General features: G+C 50.7%; 2 protein-coding genes across 2 annotated transcripts in view; one reads left to right on the forward strand and one right to left on the reverse strand.

The window, feature by feature from the left end:
- LOC119951621 (protein NDRG2-like) overlaps window positions 1-3992 on the forward strand; it is a 49990-nt gene extending 45998 nt beyond the window's left edge. Inside the window, exon 10 of the mRNA XM_038774801.1 lies at window positions 3947-3992. Coding sequence (XP_038630729.1) covers window positions 3947-3992 — 46 coding nt within the window. The remainder of the gene's footprint in view (window positions 1-3946) is intronic.
- Window positions 3898-23484, reverse strand: part of LOC119951622 (ubiquitin carboxyl-terminal hydrolase CYLD-like) — a gene marked incomplete at its 5' end in the record, with an annotated part of 64251 nt that continues 44664 nt past the window's right edge. Inside the window, 4 exons of the mRNA XM_038774803.1 lie at window positions 3898-4179; window positions 7400-7616; window positions 18505-18623; window positions 22690-22798. Of these exons, the coding sequence (XP_038630731.1) occupies window positions 3995-4179; window positions 7400-7616; window positions 18505-18623; window positions 22690-22798 (630 nt within the window). The remainder of the gene's footprint in view (window positions 4180-7399; window positions 7617-18504; window positions 18624-22689; window positions 22799-23484) is intronic.

Raw genomic sequence — 23484 nt, forward strand, 5'->3', positions numbered from 1 at the left:
TCGCCAATTCAACCCCTTTCACAGCCACACCGCTCCCTCGCCAAACTCCCCTCGGGGTGAGCCAGAGAGAGAGGAGGGGAGAACGTTCACGGTCAAGCGTTTCCGGGGACTACTCATTGCCAACACCGAGGCCTGTCTCTTCGCAATCTTCTCTATAATGATTAATTATTAATGAAAAAAAGTATTAACGTTGTGTGATGGCCGTATATATAAAATATATTATATACAGACTGTATGTATGAATAAATGAACTAAAATCACTTCGATTGAGAGGCTTCATCTTTTCTGTCCAAATCCTGCGTTAAGGGAAGTGTGGCGGTACCTGTACATTTCCTTCTCCCCCCCCCCCCCCCCACCTTCACTGCTGGATTCCATTTTGTGTCGCCCCTTTATTTTGGGGGGGAGGGGTGTCTGTATCGACGCTGTTGGTTCTACAAAAGAGCTGGCGGAGATGAATGCTGCCAGAATCCATGCCCCCCCCGCCCCCCACGGCTTGGAAGCCATGAAGCGCGATGACCAAAATCACGCCAACAGACAAGACACAGGGCCGGATTCTCCGATCGGCAACACCAGATGATGTTCGGCGATCGGCCGGAGAAACCGTTTTCACGCCGGAATCGGGGGCGGCGCCGTTTGTCGGATGCTCCGCCCCCTCCAAATGCCCTACTCGAGGAATACGCCGCGCTGCGTTGGTACGGCCTCGGGGCGTCACCTGAGGCTCTCCCCCCCCCCCGATGGGCCGAATCCCTGACGGCGTGGGGCGTGCGTCCTCTCCCTTTTCGGGGAACGCACCGTGACGGCTGCGGACTGTGCCCAGGGCCGCCTAAGTCGGGGGTGGGGGGACCGTTCTGCTGGCGGGGGTGGGGGGGGGGGGGGGGGGGAGCTGGTGGGGGGAGGCAAGGGGTGTTATAGGGGGGAGGCTTTTGGCAGGACAGGTCCGCGGACAGCTTTTGCTATGTTGTACGGCGTGACTGCAGCCGTGCGCACACGCGACCACGGACTCGGCCATTCTCTATCCGTATCTGCAGGTAAAGCCGGGGCGTTACTTGGCGCGGCTGCTAACCACCCCACTGGGCGGAGCACGGGGTTAGATACAGAGTAAAGCTCCCTCTACACTGTCCCCATCAAACACTCCCAGGACAGGTACAGCACAGGGTTAGATACAGAGTAAATCTCCCTCTACACTGTCCCCATCAAACACTCCCAGGCCAGGTACAGCACGGGGTTAGATACAGAGTAAAGCTCTCTCTACACTGTCCCCAACAAACACTCCCAGGACAGGTACAGCACGGAGTTAGATACAGAGTAAAGCTCCCTCTACACTGTCCCCACCAAACACTCCCAGGACAGGGACAGCACGGGGTTAGATACAGAGTAAAGCTCCTTCTGCACTGTCCCCATCAAACACTCCCAGGACAGGTACAGCACGGGGTTAGATACAGAGTAGAGCTCCCTCTACACTGTCCCCATCAAACACTCCCAGGCCAGGTACAGCACGGGGTTAGATACAGAGTAAAGCTCCCTCTACACTGTCCCCATCAAACACTCCCAGGACAGGTACAGCACGGGGTTAGATACAGAGTAAAGCTCCCTCTACACTGTCCCCATCAAACACTCCCAGGACAGGTACAGCACGGGGTTAGATACAGAGTAAAGGTCCCTCTACACTGTCCCCATCAAACACTCCCAGGACAGGTACAGCACGGGGTTAGATACAGAGTAAAGCTCCCTCTACATTGTCCCCATCAAACACTCCCAGGACAGGTACAGCACGGAGTTAGATACAGAGTAAAGCTCCCTCTACACTGTCCCCATCAAACACTCCCAGGACAGGTACAGCACGGGGTTAGATACAGAGTAAAGCTCCCTCTACACTGTCCCCACCAAACACTCCCAGGACAGGGACAGCACGGGGTTAGATACAGAGTAAAGCTCCCTCTACATTGTCCCCATCAAACACTCCCAGGACAGGTACAGCACGGAGTTAGATACAGAGTAAAGCTCCCTCTACACTGTCCCCATCAAACACTCCCAGGACAGGTACAGCACGGGGTTAGATACAGAGTAAAGCTCCCTCTACACTGTCCCCATCAAACACTCCCAGGACAGGTACAACACGGGGTTAGATACAGAGTAAAGCTCCCTCTGCACTGTCCCCATCAAACACTCCCAGGACAGGTACAGCATGGGTTAGATACAGAGTAAAGCTCCCTCTGCACTGTCCCCATCAAACACTCCCAGGACAGGTACAGCAGTGTTAGATACAGAGTAAAGCTCCCTCTACACTGTCTCCATCAAACACTCCCAGGACAGGGACAGCACGGGGTTAGATACAGAGTAAAGCTCCCTCTACACTGCCCCCATCAAACACTCCCAGGACAGGTACAGCAGTGTTAGATACAGAGTAAAGCTCCCTCTACACTGTCTCCATCAAACACTCCCAGGACAGTGACAGCAGTGTTAGATACAGAGTAAAGCTCCCTCTACACTGTCCCCATCAAACACTCCCAGGACAGGTACAGCACAGGGTTAGATACAGAGTAAAGCTCCCTCTGCACTGTCCCCATCAAACACTCCCAGGACAGGTACAGCACGGGGTTAGATACAGAGTAAAGCTCCCTCTACACTGTCCCCATCAAACACTCCCAGGACAGGTACAGCACGGGGTTAGATACAGAGTAAAGCTCCCTCTGTACTGTCCCCATCAAACACTCCCAGGACAGGTACAGCACGGGGTTAGATACAGAGTAAAGCTCCCTCTGCACTGTCCCCATCAAACACTCCCAGGACAGGTATAGCAGTGTTAGATACAGAGTAAAGCTCCCTCTACACTGTCTCCATCAAACACTCCCAGGACGGGGACAGCACGGGGTTAGATACAGAGTAAAGCTCCCTCTACACTGCCCCCATCAAACACTCCCAGGACAGGTACAGCAGTGTTAGATACAGAGTAAAGCTCCCTCTACACTGTCTCCATCAAACACTCCCAGGACAGGGACAGCAGTGTTAGATACAGAGTAAAGCTCCCTCTACACTGTCCCCATCAAACACTCCCAGGACAGGTACAGCACGGGGTTAGATACAGAGTAAAGCTCCCTCTGCACTGTCCCCATCAAACACTCCCAGGACAGGTACAGCACGGGGTTAGATACAGAGTAAAGCTCCCTCTGCACTGTCCCCATCAAACACTCCCAGGACAGGTACAGCAGTGTTAGATACAGAGTAAAGCTCCCTCTACACTGTCTCCATCAAACACTCCCAGGACAGGGACAGCACGGGGTTAGATACAGAGTAAAGCTCCCTCTACACTGCCCCCATCAAACACTCCCAGGACAGGTACAGCAGTGTTAGATACAGAGTAAAGCTCCCTCTACACTGTCTCCATCAAACACTCCCAGGACAGGGACAGCACGGGGTTAGATACAGAGTAAAGCTCCCTCTACACTGTCCCCATCAAACACTCCCAGGACAGGTACAGCACGGAGTTAGATACAGAGTAAAGCTCCCTCTACACTGTCCCCATCAAACACTCCCAGGACAGGTACAGCACGGGGTTAGATACAGAGTAAAGCTCCCTCTACACTGTCCCCATCAAACACACCCAGGACAGGTACAGCACGGGGTTAGATACAGAGTAAAGCTCCCTCTACACTGTCCCCATCAAACACCCCCAGGACAGGTACAGCACGGGGTTAGATACAGAGTAAAGCTCCCTCTACACTGTCCCCATCAAACACTCCCAGGACAGGTACAGCACGGGGTTAGATACAGAGTAAAGCTCCCTCTACACTGTCCCCATCAAATACTCCCAGGACAGGTACAGCACGGGGTTAGATACAGAGTAAAGCTCCCTCTACACTGTCCCCATCAAACACTCCCAGGACAGTAGAGCTAACATTAGTTTCCAAGTGTGCAAGAACTTTTATTTACACAATTTGATACAAAGCCCATACTGGCTGCACTCCTCACCGTCTCCAATCCTGGTGAACTGACGTCACTTGTACAGACACAAGCTTTGACTATAATAGAAACACATGGAAGCATCTAGAAGCAGCCGGCGAGCAGAGCTGGGAATCGCCTTGGGATCCATAGCCTCCAGATCCTCTGGTTTCATTGCCAAGTAGTCGGCCACCTCCGGGCACTGCTCTACCCTGGGGATGTTAAATCCGTTCTGCCCGCCTGTGCATACGGAGGAAAGACAAGGGAAGGGAGTCAGCAAAGCGCCACTGGAAATGTTTCACTCTCCCCTCACCCCAGAGCTTCCCACACACACACACACACACGAGGGCCTTGGGGTTCATCGCGTTACGCTGGTCAGTGTGCACTTTTTTATAGGCGGACCTCACCATCAGGGACCCCTTTTAAAGAGGGAGTCTCTCCGTCAGGGAACCCTTTTAAAGAGGGAGTCTCTCTGTCAGGGACCCCTTTTAAAGAGGGAGTCTCTCCGTCAGGGACCCCTTTTAAAGAGGGAGTCTCTGCGTCAGGGACCCCTTTTAAAGAGGGAGCCTCTCCATCAGGAACCCCTTTTAATGAGGGAGTCTCTCCGTCAGGAACCCCTTTTAATGAGGGAGTCTCTCCGTCAGGGACCCCTTTTAAAGAGGGAGCCTCTCAGTCAGGGACCCCTTTTAAAGAGGGAGTCTCTCTCCGTCAGGGACCCCTTTTAAAGAGGGAGTCTCTCCGTCAGGGACCCCTTTTAAAGAGGGAGTCTCTCCATCAGGGACCCCTTTTAAAGAGGGAGTCTCTCCGTCAGGGACTCCTTTTAAAGAGGGAGCCTCTCCGTCAGGGACCCCTTTTAAAGAGGGAGCCTCTCCGTCAGGGACCCCTTTTAAAGAGGGAGTCTCTCAGTCAGGGACCCCTTTTAAAGAGGGAGTCTCTCTCCGTCAGGGACCCCTTTTAAAGAGGGAATCTCTCTGTCAGGGACCCCTTTTAAAGAGGGAGCCTCTCCGTCAGGGACCCCTTTTAAAGAGGGAGTCTCTCCATCAGGGACCCCTTTTAAAGAGGGAGTCTCTCCATCAGGAACTCCTTTTAAAGAGGGAGTCTCTCCATCAGGGACCCCTTTTAAAGAGGGAGCCTCTCCGTCAGGGACCCCTTTTAAAGAGGGTGCCTCTCCGTCAGGGACCCCTTTTAAAGAGGGAGTCTCTCAGTCAGGGACCCCTTTTAAAGAGGGAGTCTCTCACCGTCAGGGACCCCTTTTAAAGAGGGAATCTCTCTGTCAGGGACCCCTTTTAAAGAGGGAGCCTCTCCGTCAGGGACCCCTTTTAAAGAGGGAGTCTCTCCATCAGGGACCCCTTTTAAAGAGGGAGTCTCTCCATCAGGAACCCCTTTTAAAGAGGGAGTCTCTCCATCAGGAACTCCTTTTAAAGAGGTAGTCTCTCCGTCAGGGACCCCTTTTAAAGAGGGAGTCTCTCCGTCAGGGACCCCTTTTAAAGAGGGAGCCTCTCCGTCAGGGACCCCTTTTAAAGAGGGAGCCTCTCCGTCTGGGACCCCTTTTAAAGAGGGAGTGTCTCCGTCAGGGACCCCTTTTAAAGAGGGAGTCTCTCCGTCAGGGAATATAAATGTGTGTACTAAAAACACACACTCATACTCACACACACACCTACAGATAGAACATAGAACATAGAACAGTACAGCACAGAACAGGCCCTTCGGCCCTCAATGTTGTGCCGAGCCATGATCACCCTACTCAAACCCACATATCCACCCTATACCCGTAACCCAACAACCCCCCCTTAACCTTACATTTATTAGGACACTATGGGCAATTTAGCATGGCCAATCCACCTAACCCGCACATCTTTGGACTGTGGGAGGAAACCGGAGCACCTGGAGGAAACCCACGCACACAGGGGGAGGACGTGCAGACTCCACACAGACAGTGACCCAGCCGGGAATCGAACCTGGGACCCTGGAGCTGTGAAGCATTTATGCTAACCACCATGCTACCCTGCTGCCCCAAGATACACACAGACACAATCACAAGCATACACGTTTACTCACACACATTCACACACACGATCATGATCGCACAAAATTACAATCACGCACTCACACTCTCACACGCCATCACATGCTCATACATGCACACACATTCACAGGCACAAACAATCACAATCTCACACAATCACCACATTCACACACAAAGTAAAGTCGCCGTCGTCCCAGATGGCCACAAGCTGCTTTCCCCTTTGAGGGGGAGAGCTCCCTGGTGGTGATTTAACTTAGGGACCGACACACCTCAGGCGAGGGGCAAGGTTGAGAAGGCGGGGCCTTCATGGATAACCTCACACTCGTATGCACACTCACTCACTCATGTTGTGTTCTGTACTCTGGGATAACACAGGCTGCAACTCCGTGCAGCTTTGACCAAAAGATACTCCAGACTTTGAAGTAAGTTCAATGTGATTTATTGAACAATCAGCACAGTTCTCTAGGAGTTCGACTCTCTTGCTAATCTTGCTATAGTAACTCAGTCTAACTAACCAGTCTGCTCTAAGCCACGTGGTGGGTGTGATGCTTCTGATCTTTCCCTGTCCTACACTCTAAGTGTCGCCTGTGGAAAAAGACAGGGCATGTGTGCCCTGTCCTTATATATGGGTTGTGTAATGCCCCCTTGTGGTAGTGTCACCTCTGGGTGTCTTGACTACCCATTGGTCGTGTCCTATTCTATATGTTCATAAGCTGTATGTCTGCATGTCATGACGGCTCTGGTGCTCCCTCTAGTGGTTACTCAGTCCTAGTGTATTTACATTAACCCCTTGTGTATTTACAGTGATGCACAGCACCACAACTCACCCATTCATGTTGTATTCTCTATTCTGCTTTACCTGGATGGCTCGGATGGGTAGTGTTGAATAAAGAACACAAAGCTTTTTAAACGAACAAAACTATGAATTTATTACACTACTAAGATTCGTTCACATTCCGAAAGTAGAAGGTTGTTATATAAAACTATGCTATCTCTAACTTACAGAACTCTCAAGTGTACAATTGCTCTCTATGCCTGACACTTTTCCAGCTCACTCCGAGCTCTTAACTCCTAATCATCTAATCCCAGAATCCCCAGTCACGTGATATATATATGACTGTTCTGTCGTTCCCTCTAGTGGTAAGAAGCATTATCATGAACTTGTTAACTCTTTACATCCCAGTCAATATACATATCATTACAAATCACTCACTCACTCACACATACTCACAACCCACAAACCTCAACCCACACACACTCACAACCCACACATACTCACAACCCACACACAAACATGACAAAAAGCGTAATTGACAAACTAAGAGCCAGGCGGGTGTGTCTATTCACATGGGGATATGAATGACAGTGATGCTCACAGAGACACAGATACATTCAGGCCGACAGAGGACTACTGGACGCAGACAGGGGTCTTACCTTCCCGGTCTGCCATGCTGTCAAAGAAGAGCCAATGGTCGTCTCCTGTCCCGTGCTTGACGAAGGCCACATAGTGACTGGTCTGGATGCACAGCACGGCAAAGAGCTGCATGGTCTGCTGCGGGATGATCCCGGGGAATTCCACCTTCCCCCTCAGCTCCTCAGGGAGCAGGACCGGACAGGGGTTGTGGTTCTTTCTCGTCAGATGACGATGAACCTGGAAGCCAAAGCAGATTCTCCATGTTCTCGGTTAGAAGCCACCGAACCTCCGTCAGCACAGCACCCTCGCCCCACTCTCTCCTCGCCAATCCATTGCCGGCCGACGTGCCCTCGTCAAGGGCTCGACACCTGAGGATTGACGTCTCTCACTCACTGACCAGCCTGTTCAACCAGAACCATCACCTGACTTTCCCCGCACCTCCTCAGCCGTGGACATTAACAATCTACAGTTCAGGTCTCCCTATCACATTAGGAGCACTGTACACAGTTCTAGTCTCTAACACACTTGGAGCACTGTGCACAGTTCTAGTCTCTAACACACTTGGAGCACTGTGCACAGTTCTAGTCTCTAACACACTTGGAGCACTGTGCACAGTTCTAGTCTCTATCACACTTGGAGCACTGTGCACAGTTCTAGTCTCTAACACACTTGGAGCACTGTGCACAGTTCTAGTCTTTAACACACTTGGAGCACTGTGCACAGTTCTAGTCTCTAACACACTTGGAGCACTGTGCACAGTTCTAGTCTCTAACACACTTGGAGCACTGTGCACAGTTCTAGTCTCTAACACACTTGGAGCACTGTGCACAGTTCTGGTCTCTAAAACACTTGGAGCACTGTGCACAGTTCTAGTCTCTAACACACTCGGAGCACTGTGCACAGTTCTAGTCTCTAACACACTTGGAGCACTGTGCACAGTTCTAGTCTCTAACACACTTGGAGCACTGTGCACAGTTCTAGTCTCTAACACACTTGGAGCACTGTGCACAGTTCTAGTCACTAACACACTTGGAGCACTGTGCACAGTTCTAGTCTCTAACACACTTGGAGCACTGTGCACAGTTCCAGTCTCTAACACACTTGGAGCACTGTGCACAGTTCTAGTCTCTGACACACTTGGAGCACTGTGCACAGTTCTAGTCTCTAACACACTTGGAGCACTGTGCACAGTTCTAGTCTCTAACACACTTGGAGCACTGTGCACAGTTCTAGTCTCTAACACACTTGGAGCACTGTGCACAGTTCTAGTCTCTAACACACTCGGAGCACTGTGCACAGTTCTAGTCTCTAACACACTTGGAGCACTGTGCACAGTTCTAGTCTCTAACACACTTGGAGCACTGTGCACAGTTCCTGTCTCTATCACACTTGGAGCACTGTGCACAGTTCTAGTCTCTAACACACTTGGAGCACTGTGCACAGTTCTAGTCTTTAACACACTTGGAGCACTGTGCACAGTTCTAGTCTCTAACACACTTGGAGCACTGTGCACAGTTCTAGTCTCTAACACACTTGGAGCACTGTGCACAGTTCTAGTCTCTAACACACTTGGAGCACTGTGCACAGTTCTAGTCTCTAACACACTTGGAGCACTGTGCACAGTTCTAGTCTCTAACACACTTGGAGCACTGTGCACAGTTCTAGTCTCTAACACACTTGGAGCACTGTGCACAGTTCTAGTCTCTAACACACTAGGAGCACTGTGCACAGTTCTAGTCCCTAACACACTTGGAGCACTGTGCACAGTTCTAGTCTCTATCACACTTGGAGCACTGTGCACAGTTCTAGTCTCTATCACACTTGGAGCACTGTGCACAGTTCTAGTCCCTAACACACTTGGAGCACTGTGCACAGTTCTAGTCTCTATCACACTTGGAGCACTGTGCACAGTTCTAGTCACTAACACACTTGGAGCACTGTGCACAGTTCTAGTCCCTAACACACTTGGAGCACTGTGCACAGTTCTAGTCTCTAACACACTTGGAGCACTGTGCACAGTTCCTGTCTCTATCACACTTGGAGCACTGTGCACAGTTCTAGTCTCTAACACACTTGGAGCACTGTGCACAGTTCTAGTCTTTAACACACTTGGAGCACTGTGCACAGTTCTAGTCTCTAACACACTTGGAGCACTGTGCACAGTTCTAGTCTCTAACACACTTGGAGCACTGTGCACAGTTCTAGTCTCTAACACACTTGGAGCACTGTGCACAGTTCTAGTCTCTAACACACTTGGAGCACTGTGCACAGTTCTAGTCACTAACACACTTGGAGCACTGTGCACAGTTCTAGTCTCTAACACACTTGGAGCACTGTGCACAGTTCCAGTCTCTAACACACTTGGAGCACTATGCACAGTTCTAGTCTCTAACACACTTGGAGCACTGTGCACAGTTCCTGTCTCTATCACACTTGGAGCACTGTGCACAGTTCTAGTCTCTAACACACTCGGAGCACTGTGCACAGTTCTAGTCTCTAACACACTTGGAGCACTGTGCACAGTTCTAGTCTCTAACACACTTGGAGCACTGTGCACAGTTCCTGTCTCTATCACACTTGGAGCACTGTGCACAGTTCTAGTCTCTAACACACTTGGAGCACTGTGCACAGTTCTAGTCTTTAACACACTTGGAGCACTGTGCACAGTTCTAGTCTCTAACACACTTGGAGCACTGTGCACAGTTCTAGTCTCTAACACACTTGGAGCACTGTGCACAGTTCTAGTCTCTAACACACTTGGAGCACTGTGCACAGTTCTAGTCTCTAACACACTTGGAGCACTGTGCACAGTTCTAGTCTCTAACACACTTGGAGCACTGTGCACAGTTCTAGTCTCTAACACACTTGGAGCACTGTGCACAGTTCTAGTCTCTAACACACTTGGAGCACTGTGCACAGTTCTAGTCCCTAACACACTTGGAGCACTGTGCACAGTTCTAGTCTCTATCACACGTGGAGCACTGTGCACAGTTCTAGTCTCTATCACACTTGGAGCACTGTGCACAGTTCTAGTCCCTAACACACTTGGAGCACTGTGCACAGTTCTAGTCTCTATCACACTTGGAGCACTGTGCACAGTTCTAGTCACTAACACACTTGGAGCACTGTGCACAGTTCTAGTCCCTAACACACTTGGAGCACTGTGCACAGTTCTAGTCTCTAACACACTTGGAGCACTGTGCACAGTTCTAGTCTCTAACACACTTGGAGCACTGTGCACAGTTCTAGTCTCTAACACACTTGGAGCACTGTGCACAGTTCCTGTCTCTATCACACTTGGAGCACTGTGCACAGTTCTAGTCTCTAACACACTTGGAGCACTGTGCACAGTTCTAGTCTTAACACACTTGGAGCACTGTGCACAGTTCTAGTCTCTAACACACTTGGAGCACTGTGCACAGTTCTAGTCTCTAACACACTTGGAGCACTGTGCACAGTTCTAGTCTCTAACACACTTGGAGCACTGTGCACAGTTCTGGTCTCTAACACACTTGGAGCACTGTGCACAGTTCTAGTCTCTAACACACTCGGAGCACTGTGCACAGTTCTAGTCTCTAACACACTTGGAGCACTGTGCACAGTTCTAGTCTCTAACACACTTGGAGCACTGTGCACAGTTCTAGTCTCTAACACACTTGGAGCACTGTGCACAGTTCTAGTCATCTAACACACTTGGAGCACTGTGCACAGTTCTAGTCTCTAACACACTTGGAGCACTGTGCACAGTTCCAGTCTCTAACACACTTGGAGCACTGTGCACAGTTCTAGTCTCTGACACACTTGGAGCACTGTGCACAGTTCTAGTCTCTAACACACTTGGAGCACTGTGCACAGTTCTAGCCTCTAACACACTTGGAGCACTGTGCACAGTTCTAGTCTCTAACACACTTGGAGCACTGTGCACAGTTCTAGTCTCTAACACACTTCGGAGCACTGTGCACAGTTCTAGTCTCTAACACACTTGGAGCACTGTGCACAGTTCTAGTCTCTAACACACTTGGAGCACTGTGCACAGTTCCTAGTCTCTATCACACTTGGAGCACTGTGCACAGTTCTAGTCTCTAACACACTTGGAGCACTGTGCACAGTTCTAGTCTTTAACACACTTGGAGCACTGTGCACAGTTCTAGTCTCTAACACACTTGGAGCACTGTGCACAGTTCTAGTCTCTAACACACTTGGAGCACTGTGCACAGTTCTAGTCTCTAACACACTTGGAGCACTGTGCACAGTTCTAGTCTCTAACACACTTGGAGCACTGTGCACAGTTCTAGTCTCTAACACACTTGGAGCACTGTGCACAGTTCTAGTCTCTAACACACTTGGAGCACTGTGCACAGTTCTAGTCCTCTAACACACTTGGAGCACTGTGCACAGTTCTAGTCCCTAACACACTTGGAGCACTGTGCACAGTTCTAGTCTCTATCACACTTGGAGCACTGTGCACAGTTCTAGTCTCTATCACACTTGGAGCACTGTGCACAGTTCTAGTCCCTAACACACTTGGAGCACTGTGCACAGTTCTAGTCTCTATCACACTTGGAGCACTGTGCACAGTTCTAGTCACTAACACACTTGGAGCACTGTGCACAGTTTCTGTCTCTATCACACTTGGAGCACTGTGCACAGTTCTAGTCTCTAACACACTTGGAGCACTGTGCACAGTTCTAGTCTCTATCACACTTGGAGCACTGTACACAGTTCTAGTCTCTATCACACTTGGAGCACTGTGCACAGTTCTAGTCTCTAACACACTTGGAGCACTGTGCACAGTTCTAGTCCCTAACACACTTGGAGCACTGTGCACAGTTCTAGTCTCTAACACACTTGGAGCACTGTGCACAGTTCTAGTCTCTAACACACTTGGAGCACTGTGCACAGTTCTAGTCTCTAACACACTTGGAGCACTGTGCACAGTTCTAGTCTCTAACACACTTGGAGCACTGTGCACAGTTCTAGTCTCTATCACACTTGGAGCACTGTGCACAGTTCTAGTCTCTAACACACTTGGAGCACTGTGCACAGTTCTAGTCTCTAACACACTTGGAGCACTGTGCACAGTTCTAGTCTCTAACACACTTGGAGCACTGTGCACAGTTCTAGTCTCTAACACACTTGGAGCACTGTGCACAGTTCCAGTCACTAACACACTTGGAGCCTTGTGCACAGTTCTAGTCTCTAACACAGTTGGAGCACTGTGCACAGTTCTAGTCTCTAACACACTTGGAGCACTGTGCACAGTTCTAGTCTCTAACACACTTGGAGCACTGTGCACAGTTCTAGTCTCTAACACACTTGGAGCACTGTGCACAGTTCTAGTCCCTAACACACTTGGAGCACTGTGCACAGTTCTAGTCTCTATCACACTTGGAGCACTGTGCACAGTTCTAGTCTCTATCACACTTGGAGCACTGTGCACAGTTCTAGTCCCTAACACACTTGGAGCACTGTGCACAGTTCTAGTCTCTATCACACTTGGAGCACTGTGCACAGTTCTAGTCACTAACACACTTGGAGCACTGTGCACAGTTCTAGTCCCTAACACACTTGGAGCACTGTGCACAGTTCTAGTCTCTAACACACTTGGAGCACTGTGCACAGTTCTAGTCTCTAACACACTTGGAGCACTGTGCACAGTTCTAGTCTCTAACACACTTGGAGCACTGTGCACAGTTCCTGTCTCTATCACACTTGGTGCACTGTGCACAGTTCTAGTCTCTAACACACTTGGAGCACTGTGCACAGTTCTAGTCTTTAACACACTTGGAGCACTGTGCACAGTTCTAGTCTCTAACACACTTGGAGCACTGTGCACAGTTCTAGTCTCTAACACACTTGGAGCACTGTGCACAGTTCTAGTCTCTAACACACTTGGAGCACTGTGCACAGTTCTGGTCTCTAACACACTTGGAGCACTGTGCACAGTTCTAGTCTCTAACACACTCGGAGCACTGTGCACAGTTCTAGTCTCTAACACACTTGGAGCACTGTGCACAGTTCTAGTCTCTAACACACTTGGAGCACTGTGCACAGTTCTAGTCTCTAACACACTTGGAGCACTGTGCACAGTTCTAGTCACTAACACACTTGGAGCACTGTGCACAGTTCTAGTCTCTAACACACTTGGAGCACTGTGCACAGTTCCAGTCTCTAACACACTTGGAGCACTGTGCACAGTTCTAGTCTCTGACACACTTGGAGCACTGTGCACAGTTCTAGTCTCTAACACACTTGGAGCACTGTGCACAGTTCTAGTCTCTAACACACTTGGAGCACTGTGCACAGTTCTAGTCTCTAACACACTTGGAGCACTGTGCACAGTTCTAGTCTCTAACACACTTCGGAGCACTGTGCACAGTTCTAGTCTCTAACACACTTGGAGCACTGTGCACAGTTCTAGTCTCTAACACACTTGGAGCACTGTGCACAGTTCCTGTCTCTATCACACTTGGAGCACTGTGCACAGTTCTAGTCTCTAACACACTTGGAGCACTGTGCACAGTTCTAGTCTTTAACACACTTGGAGCACTGTGCACAGTTCTAGTCTCTAACACACTTGGAGCACTGTGCACAGTTCTAGTCTCTAACACACTTGGAGCACTGTGCACAGTTCTAGTCTCTAACACACTTGGAGCACTGTGCACAGTTCTAGTCTCTAACACACTTGGAGCACTGTGCACAGTTCTAGTCTCTAACACACTTGGAGCACTGTGCACAGTTCTAGTCTCTAACACACTTGGAGCACTGTGCACAGTTCTAGTCTCTAACACACTTGGAGCACTGTGCACAGTTCTAGTCCCTAACACACTTGGAGCACTGTGCACAGTTCTAGTCTCTATCACACTTGGAGCACTGTGCACAGTTCTAGTCTCTATCACACTTGGAGCACTGTGCACAGTTCTAGTCCCTAACACACTTGGAGCACTGTGCACAGTTCTAGTCTCTATCACACTTGGAGCACTGTGCACAGTTCTAGTCACTAACACACTTGGAGCACTGTGCACAGTTCTAGTCCCTAACACACTTGGAGCACTGTGCACAGTTCTAGTCTCTAACACACTTGGAGCACTGTGCACAGTTCTAGTCTCTAACACACTTGGAGCACTGTGCACAGTTCTAGTCTCTAACACACTTGGAGCACTGTGCACAGTTCCTGTCTCTATCACACTTGGAGCACTGTGCACAGTTCTAGTCTCTAACACACTTGGAGCACTGTGCACAGTTCTAGTCTTTAACACACTTGGAGCACTGTGCACAGTTCTAGTCTCTAACACACTTGGAGCACTGTGCACAGTTCTAGTCTCTAACACACTTGGAGCACTGTGCACAGTTCTAGTCTCTAACACACTTGGAGCACTGTGCACAGTTCTGGTCTCTAACACACTTGGAGCACTGTGCACAGTTCTAGTCTCTAACACACTCGGAGCACTGTGCACAGTTCTAGTCTCTAACACACTTGGAGCACTGTGCACAGTTCTAGTCTCTAACACACTTGGAGCACTGTGCACAGTTCTAGTCTCTAACACACTTGGAGCACTGTGCACAGTTCTAGTCTCTAACACACTTGGAGCACTGTGCACAGTTCTAGTCTCTAACACACTTGGAGCACTGTGCACAGTTCTAGTCACTAACACACTTGGAGCACTGTGCACAGTTCTAGTCTCTAACACACTTGGAGCACTGTGCACAGTTCCAGTCTCTAACACACTTGGAGCACTGTGCACAGTTCTAGTCTCTGACACACTTGGAGCACTGTGCACAGTTCTAGTCTCTAACACACTTGGAGCACTGTGCACAGTTCTAGCCTCTAACACACTTGGAGCACTGTGCACAGTTCTAGTCTCTAACACACTTGGAGCACTGTGCACAGTTCTAGTCTCTAACACACTCGGAGCACTGTGCACAGTTCTAGTCTCTAACACACTTGGAGCACTGTGCACAGTTCTAGTCTCTAACACACTTGGAGCACTGTGCACAGTTCCTGTCTCTATCACACTTGGAGCACTGTGCACAGTTCTAGTCTCTAACACACTTGGAGCACTGTGCACAGTTCTAGTCTTTAACACACTTGGAGCACTGTGCACAGTTCTAGTCTCTAACACACTTGGAGCACTGTGCACAGTTCTTGTCTCTAACACACTTGGAGCACTGTGCACAGTTCTAGTCTCTAACACACTTGGAGCACTGTGCACAGTTCTAGTCTCTAACACACTTGGAGCACTGTGCACAGTTCTAGTCTCTAACACACTTGGAGCACTGTGCACAGTTCTAGTCTCTAACACACTTGGAGCACTGTGCACAGTTCTAGTCTCTAACACACTTGGAGCACTGTGCACAGTTCTAGTCCCTAACACACTTGGAGCACTGTGCACAGTTCTAGTCTCTATCACACTTGGAGCACTGTGCACAGTTCTAGTCTCTATCACACTTGGAGCACTGTGCACAGTTCTAGTCCCTAACACACTTGGAGCACTGTGCACAGTTCTAGTCTCTATCACACTTGGAGCACTGTGCACAGTTCTAGTCACTAACACACTTGGAGCACTGTGCACAGTTTCTGTCTCTATCACACTTGGAGCACTGTGCACAGTTCTAGTCTCTAACACACTTGGAGCACTGTGCACAGTTCTAGTCTCTATCACACTTGGAGCACTGTACACAGTTCTAGTCTCTATCACACTTGGAGCACTGTGCACAGTTCTAGTCTCTAACACACTTGGAGCACTGTGCACAGTTCTAGTCTCTAACACACTTGGAGCACGGTGCACAGTTCTAGTCTCTAACACACTTGGAGCACTGTGCACAGTTCTAGTCTCTAACACACTTGGAGCACTGTGCACAGTTCTAGTCTCTAACACACTTGGAGCACTTTGCACAGTTCTAGTCTCTAACACACTTGGAGCACTGTGCACAGTTCTAGTCTCTAACACACTTGGAGCACTGTGCACAGTTCTAGTCTCTAACACACTTGGAGCACTGTGCACAGTTCTAGTCCCTAACACACTTGGAGCACTGTGCACAGTTCTAGTCTCTAACACACTTGGAGCACTGTGCACAGTTCTAGTCTCTAACACACTTGGAGCACTGTGCACAGTTCCTGTCTCTAACACACTTGGAGCACTGTGCACAGTTCTAGTCTCTATCACACTTGGAGCACTGTGCACAGTTCTAGTCTCTAACACACTTGGAGCACTGTGCACAGTTCTAGTCTCTAACACACTTGGAGCACTGTGCACAGTTCTAGTCTCTAACACACTTGGAGCACTGTGCACAGTTCTAGTCTCTAACACACTTGGAGCACTGTGCACAGTTCTAGTCTCTAACACACTTGGAGCAATGTGCACAGTTCTAGTCTCTATCACACTTGGAGCACTGTGCACAGTTCTAGTCTCTATCACACTTGGCGCACTCTGCACAGTTCTAGTCTCTAACACACTTGGAGCACTGTGCACAGTTCTAGTCTCTAACACACTTGGAGCACTGTGCACATTTCTAGTCTCTAACACACTTGGAGCACTGTGCACAGTTCTAGTCTCTAACACACTTGGAGCACTGTGCACAGTTCTAGTCTCTAACACACTTGGAGCACTGTGCACAGTTCTAGTCTCTAACACACTTGGAGCACTGTGCACAGTTCTAGTCTCTAACACACTTGGAGCACTGTGCACAGTTCTAGTCTCTAACACACTTGGAGCACTGTGCACAGTTCTAGTCTCTAACACACTTGGAGCACTGTGCACAGTTCTAGTCTCTAACACACTTGGAGCACTGTGCACAGTTCTGGGGCAGGATTCTCCATTTTCCGACGCCTATATTATAATCGGGCATCGGGCGAAGAATCCCTGTTATGACTGAATCGGGGGCGATGCCCCATCCAAAACAGCATCATCGAGGAGCATGACGCACACCTCACACGTCCACAGATCTCTGAAGGTTGCCACTCAAGTGGATAGAGCCGTGAAGAAGGCCTATCGTGTGTTAGCGTTTATTAACAGGGGGCTTGAGTTTAAGAGCTGCGGGGTTATGCTGCAGCTATACATGACCCTGGTGAACCACATTTGGCGTATTGTGTGCAGTTCTGGTCACCTCATTATAGGAAGGATGTGGAAGCATTGGAAAGGGTGCAAAGGAGATTTACCAGGATGCTGCCTGGATTGGAGGGTAGGTCTTATGAGGAAAGGTTGAGGGAGCTAGGGCTTTTCTCATTGGAGTGGGGGAGGATGAGAGGCGACTTCATAGAGGTTTATAAGATGATGAAGGGGATAGATGGAGTGGACGTTCAGAGACTATTTCCTCGGGTGGATGTAGCTGTTACAAGGGGGCATAACTACAAGTTTCAGGGTGGGAGATATAGGAGGGATGACGGAGGTAGGATCTTTACTCAGAGAGTGGTTAGGGTGTGGAATGGACTGCCTGCTGTGATAGTGGAGAAGTGGTTATTGGATAGGCACATGGAGCACACCAGAATGACAGGAAGTGGGATAGCTTGATCTTGGTTTCGGACAATGCTCGGCACAACATGGAGGGCCGAAGGGCCTGTTCTGTGCTGTTCTGTTCTATGTTACCTGAAGGCCCTCCCCTGATGCTCCTCCCCCGATGGGCCGAGTGCCCGATGGCGCGGGACACGTGTGTGATCTCAGTTTACGGGAACCCGGCGTGGCGGCTGTCCAGGGACACCAGTCGTGGGGGGGGGGGGGGGGGGGTAGGGGGGAGCCGTGCTGCTGGCCGGGGGGAGGGGGGGGGGGCATCGGCGAGGGCTGGAGGGACTGGTGGGGGGGTGGTCCGAGGGTTTCCAGGGGGGGGCACTATGTTGTGCGGTAACGGACCCGGCAATTCTCCAGTCATTTGTATCGGGAAGGCCACGCGGTTTACGTGGAGTTTAACCCCTCACCAGTTGGAGCATTGTCGCGTGGGCGGCGCCATCATTTCTCGTCGTTGAACCAGACAGTTCCTCCGGGCACAGCTTCAAAATGGGAGAATCCCGCCCCTGGGCTCCCTGTCACGCCGGGAGCACTGTGCACAGTCCTGCCCACTGCTCCTCCACCTACCCTCTCCTCCGCGACTCCCCCACCCACAACCCTCCCAGGAACGGAGCGTCGCTTACCTGCTCGCTGCAGGCCACGCAGAACTGCTTAACCTTCCCGGGAGCCAGGTCAGGATCCTTGTAGCATTCCCGGCATTCCACATAGGCCAGCTGTCCGCATATCCGGCATTCCCTGGGGGCTGGAGCAGAGGGGACGGGGAAAGGGTTAAAAGGCGGGGCGGTGGGGGGGGGGGGGGGGGGGGGCGGTGGGGGGGGCGGGGTGTAGAGGGGCGGGGGTTGGGAAACCGGTCCCAAGCCTCCCGCAGGCATCACCGCAAGTCGTAGATGCTGAGGCCAACAGAGCAAGATCCCGCACACACACACACACACACACAGACACGGAGCAGACAACCCAATCGTCTGCCTTTGAGCCGTCTCTCTTCGTTTATTCTTTCACGGGACATGGGCGCGGCTGGCGATTGTCCCCCCCCCCCCCCCATGAACTGAGTGGGCCTGACCAGGTATTTCGGAGAGGGGCCCGGCAATCAACCACACCACTATGTTGGGGGTGGGTGCGGGGTCAGGAGTCACACGGGCCAGAGGTTTGAGTTGCTCCGTCATGTGCCTGCCCAGAGGCACGTGAAATCGGCAGGAAGGGCACGGACGTGCGCGTCTCGTCTGTGCGACCCGCGACAATTGCGGCTGGACCAACTTTACGAACAACACATTTTTGCGCGACAGGGACGCACAACGTGAAGGCTCAGGATGCCTGGTTCCTGCCATCTCTCACCTGCGCCATCTGGCCTTCAACCCCCAGCTCAGGGTGACGCCGCACGCGTACAGAGGGCACCGTTCGGCCTAGCGGATGGGGAAACCCGGAGCGGCAGTGAGTGGGCTGTGTGTGTGGCCCCGCCTTCAACGTTGTGGGCCGCAAGATTGAAACGCGGCTTCGTCCACTAACCACGACCCCCGTGAATAAGATTAAATACGTTTAAAATAGGCTGAATATTCCATTAAAAAAAAAAATCTTTTGTAAATTTCGAAGACCCATTTCTTTTTTTTTTCCAGTTAAGGGTCGATTTAGCCTGGCCAATTCACCAGCGCATCTTTGGGTTGTGGGGACGAAAGCCACGCAGACACGGGGAGAATGTGCAAACTCCACACGGACAGTGACCCAGGGTTACCATGGACGGTTACCATTGACCAGAAACTGCACTGGGCCAGCCACACAAATACTGTGGCCAGAAGGGCAGGCCAGAGGCTGGGAATACATGGGGTCAGCAAAGCCCACACCCCATAAAAATGAATTTAAATGTTTTTTTATAAGAATCCTTACAGCGTAGAGGAGACCGTTCGGCCTATCGAGTCCGTACCAACACTCTGAAAGAGCTGCACCGCCAATCCTGCCCTAGCCCCATCAGCTAACCTACACATTTTTGGTCACTAAGGGCAATTTATCATGGCCAATCCACCTAACCTGCACGTCTTTGGACTGTGGGAGGAAACCGGAGCACCCAGAGGAAACCCACGCACACACGGGGAGGATGTGCAGACTCCGCACAGACAGTGACCCAGACTGGAATCGAACCTGGGACCCTGGCGCTGTGAAGCAACAGTGCTTACCACCGTGCTACCGTGCCTCCATTTACGCTTGATTGGGCACAGAGAGAACGCAAGCCTCTCACAGCCAGTGTTGTGCCCTATTGTCGCTTCACCTGCCCTTTGATTTACACGAGGCAATTTTAGTTATACCAGGAGGGAGAAAAATATGCAGACCGAAATCAACTGAATGTGGCGTGCCTGGGGGGGGGGGCAATGGTTCGGGCCTCCTGAGGCAGCCCCACCCACGTGGCATTCCTTAGATAGGGGGACAGACAGAGAGAGAGAGAGAAGGCGAGAGAGAGTGTAGGAGGTCAAGACAGTGAGAGAGGGAGAGAGGGCAGCGAGAAAAAAGTGCAAGGGGTGGAGGCAGGGAGAGAGGGGGAAGAGACAAAGCGGGAGACAGAGAGAGAAAACAACACAGAGAGAGAGACAGAGGAGGGAAAGAGCGAGAGAGACAGATACAGAGAGTCAGAGAGAGAGAGACAGGGAGAGGGGTTAGAGAGAGAGAGAGAAAGAAACAGAAACAGAGAGAGACATACAAGAGTCAGAGAAAGAGAGAGAGAGACAGAACAGCGAGAAACAAAGAGACAGAGTAAGAAAGAGACACTGTCATGGCAGTGTCCCTTTAGGAAATGTTTTGTCTTATCACATGGCTTCAGTGATGTCATTGTGTGGGTGGAGTTGGGCTGTGGCTTTGAGTTTTACTTTCACTTTGAGTTTGGACTGGCCTGAACTGCACCGGTTGAAGTAAATGTCTCTCTATCTTCATTTTAAAAGCTGTTTCCAGACTGCTTGACAACATAAAAGAGATAATTGTTTTCTGGAAGGAATTCAAATCTGCTGTTTGAAGAGGGGAACAGAGTATCACTAACAAGTCTTATCCCAGTAAGAGTGCTGTGAGCTGGCCCACACCTTTAAAAGGGGTTTCTGCTTTTACTTGGATTTTGTTATTGAATTGGAACAGTTAAGGGGGAATTCATTAAGGGTTATACATAGATTACTGTAGCTGTGTGAGGGTCTCTATGTTTGTAGTTGATAAAAATGCTTACTGTGTGTGTTTATACAAATGTTAACTACATTCTGAGAATAAACCTTGTTTTTTTGAATAAATGCGCCTGAGAAGTCTGTTGAATAACAACTGAAAGGAATGCTCTTGTGCTCAACCCAGCCAAATTCAACAAAAAGTTATAGGTCAGGTGAACTCCATAATCAGAGGGGCTGGTTTAGCACACTGTGCTAAATCGCTGGCTTTTAAAGCAGACCAAGCAGGCCAGCAGCACGGTTCAATTCCCGTACCAGCCTCCCCGGAACAGGCGCCAGAATGTGGCGACTAGGGGCTTTTCACAGTGACTTCATTGAAGCCTACTCGTGACAATAAGCCATTTTCATTTTCAGTTCATAATATACTTTTTTAAAACCCTGGCCCATAACAACCCGTTGACAATCGAGCGGGTGATTCGGCCCATTAAGAGGGCCAATTGAGGGCACCACGGTGGCACAGTGGGTTAGCCCTGCTGCCTCACGGCGCCGAGGTCCCAGGTTCGATCCCGGCTCTGGGTCACTGTCCGTGTGGAGTTTGCACATTCTCCCCGTGTCTGCGTGGGTTTCACCCCCACAACCCAAAGATGCGCAGGGTAGGTGGATCGGCCACACTAAATTGACCCTTAATTGGGAAAAATGAATTGAGTACTCTAAATTTACTTTAAAAAAAGGGGGGTCGATTGGAACGTGCTTTCACGGTCGGCGGTGTGGGTGGGGGTGGGGGGTGGGTGGGAGCCAATTGGGCAGGAGGCATTTGGTGTTTTAGCTTCAACCTCGACTGGGACGGGCTGAAGAACCCAGGGTGAAATAAAATTTTTCTAAAACTGGGGGTGGACTGAGGTTTCTGATTGAACGCACCGCACAGACACGCTTGGCGTTATTTTTCCCATCCCGCTTTATCTTTCCCTGGTCCGCAGCTCTCCGAGACAGACCAGCGAGCGGCTGTTAAAAGGCCCCCAACCCAACACCCTCCCGGCCGATGAGGCACGCTAGAAATGCCAGCCCTGCTCGGACTTTCCCACGTCGCATTCCGGGGGCCAACCGGGAACGTGTTTCACGCCCATGTTCCAGGAACGCCGATGTGCACGCCTGATGGAGGCCAGACGCCTCCCTTCCCCAAAGAAGGAACATCACTGAACCAGATGGGTTTTTGTTTATGACAATCAACGGTAGCTGTCAGGGTCATCATTACCGGGATTAGCGCCATATATTCCAGATTTTAGCAATTACATTTAAATTCCACTGGCTGTCATTGGTGGGTTTCAAACTCTTGTTTCCCCCCCCCCCAACCCCCTGCCCCACGCTTGCGCCCCTTCCCCCTACTAGCCCAGTGGCATTACCACTGTGGCACCAACTCCCCAGCTGTTGGCTGAGGGATACAAATTGAGGTCACTGGGTAGTGAGGATTACTCGCTCTCACACCTCCCCAACCCCTCGTGTCCGCCAACGGGTGGGCCAGGGGACCTTTGACATCACCTTCCGTGGCCCCCCCCTTTCCCCCCTTTTGTCTCGGAATCTGTTATGACCCTCCTCCAGGGAGCTGCGACTGGAAGCACCTCTGCCCCTTAACCCCAACACCCCGGCCCACCCCCGCTCCCTCTGACCCCTGACCCCTGAACTCACTGTCCTCCAACAGGTCGGTGATGTTTAGCTCCAGCGTAGGGAGGACCAGGTCGAACATCTTGAAATTCTTCCCGAACCGAGGCATCTGTAGAATCAGACAGGACGGAGCCTGTGAGGGAGGGAATGCGGGTGTTTGGGGCGGGGAAGGGGGGGGGGGGGGGTTGGAAGGAGAAAAGACAGAAGTTCAGAATGAGCAGATTGGGAGCAGACCTTTCCCCCCCCCATGCGAGGGTCTCCTGTTCGGCTCTCGGAGGGTGGGAGTGGGGAACAGAACATCGCTCCCGTTTCCCAACCACGGTCGACGGTCGCTCGCATCCTATTTTCAAGCACAGGAGACAGGCCATTCATCGCATCTCATCCCCATACTGTTTTTTAAGCTCCGCACGAGCTTTCTCCCTCCTGTTCTTAATCTCCCCAACCCCTCCATCACCCGACTGCCCCACACCTCCTCCCTCCCTATCAACCTATCCTACCATTCCGGTTTCCCTCATGCATTGATCCGGCCTCGCCGACTTTTAAACCCATTGAAATGATTCCCCTCAACCACTTGGCATTCATTGCTGATGGAATAGAGTGGAAAAGTAGAGAGGTGCTGTTGCAACTCCATTGGGCATGAAGGACTGTGCTCAATTTAGGCCCATTCACTTGAGGAAGGATGGAAATGTATTAGTGATGGTTCAGAGAAGGTTCACTAGGTTGAGTCCAGGGATGCATGAGAGATTGAGCAGTTTAGGCCTATACTCGCTGGAGTTCAGAAGAATGGGAGGAGATCACATTGAGGTATATGAGATGCTA

This window comes from Scyliorhinus canicula, chromosome 17 (genome assembly GCF_902713615.1).
Source record: "Scyliorhinus canicula chromosome 17, sScyCan1.1, whole genome shotgun sequence".
Classification (NCBI taxonomy): Eukaryota; Metazoa; Chordata; class Chondrichthyes; order Carcharhiniformes; family Scyliorhinidae; genus Scyliorhinus; species Scyliorhinus canicula.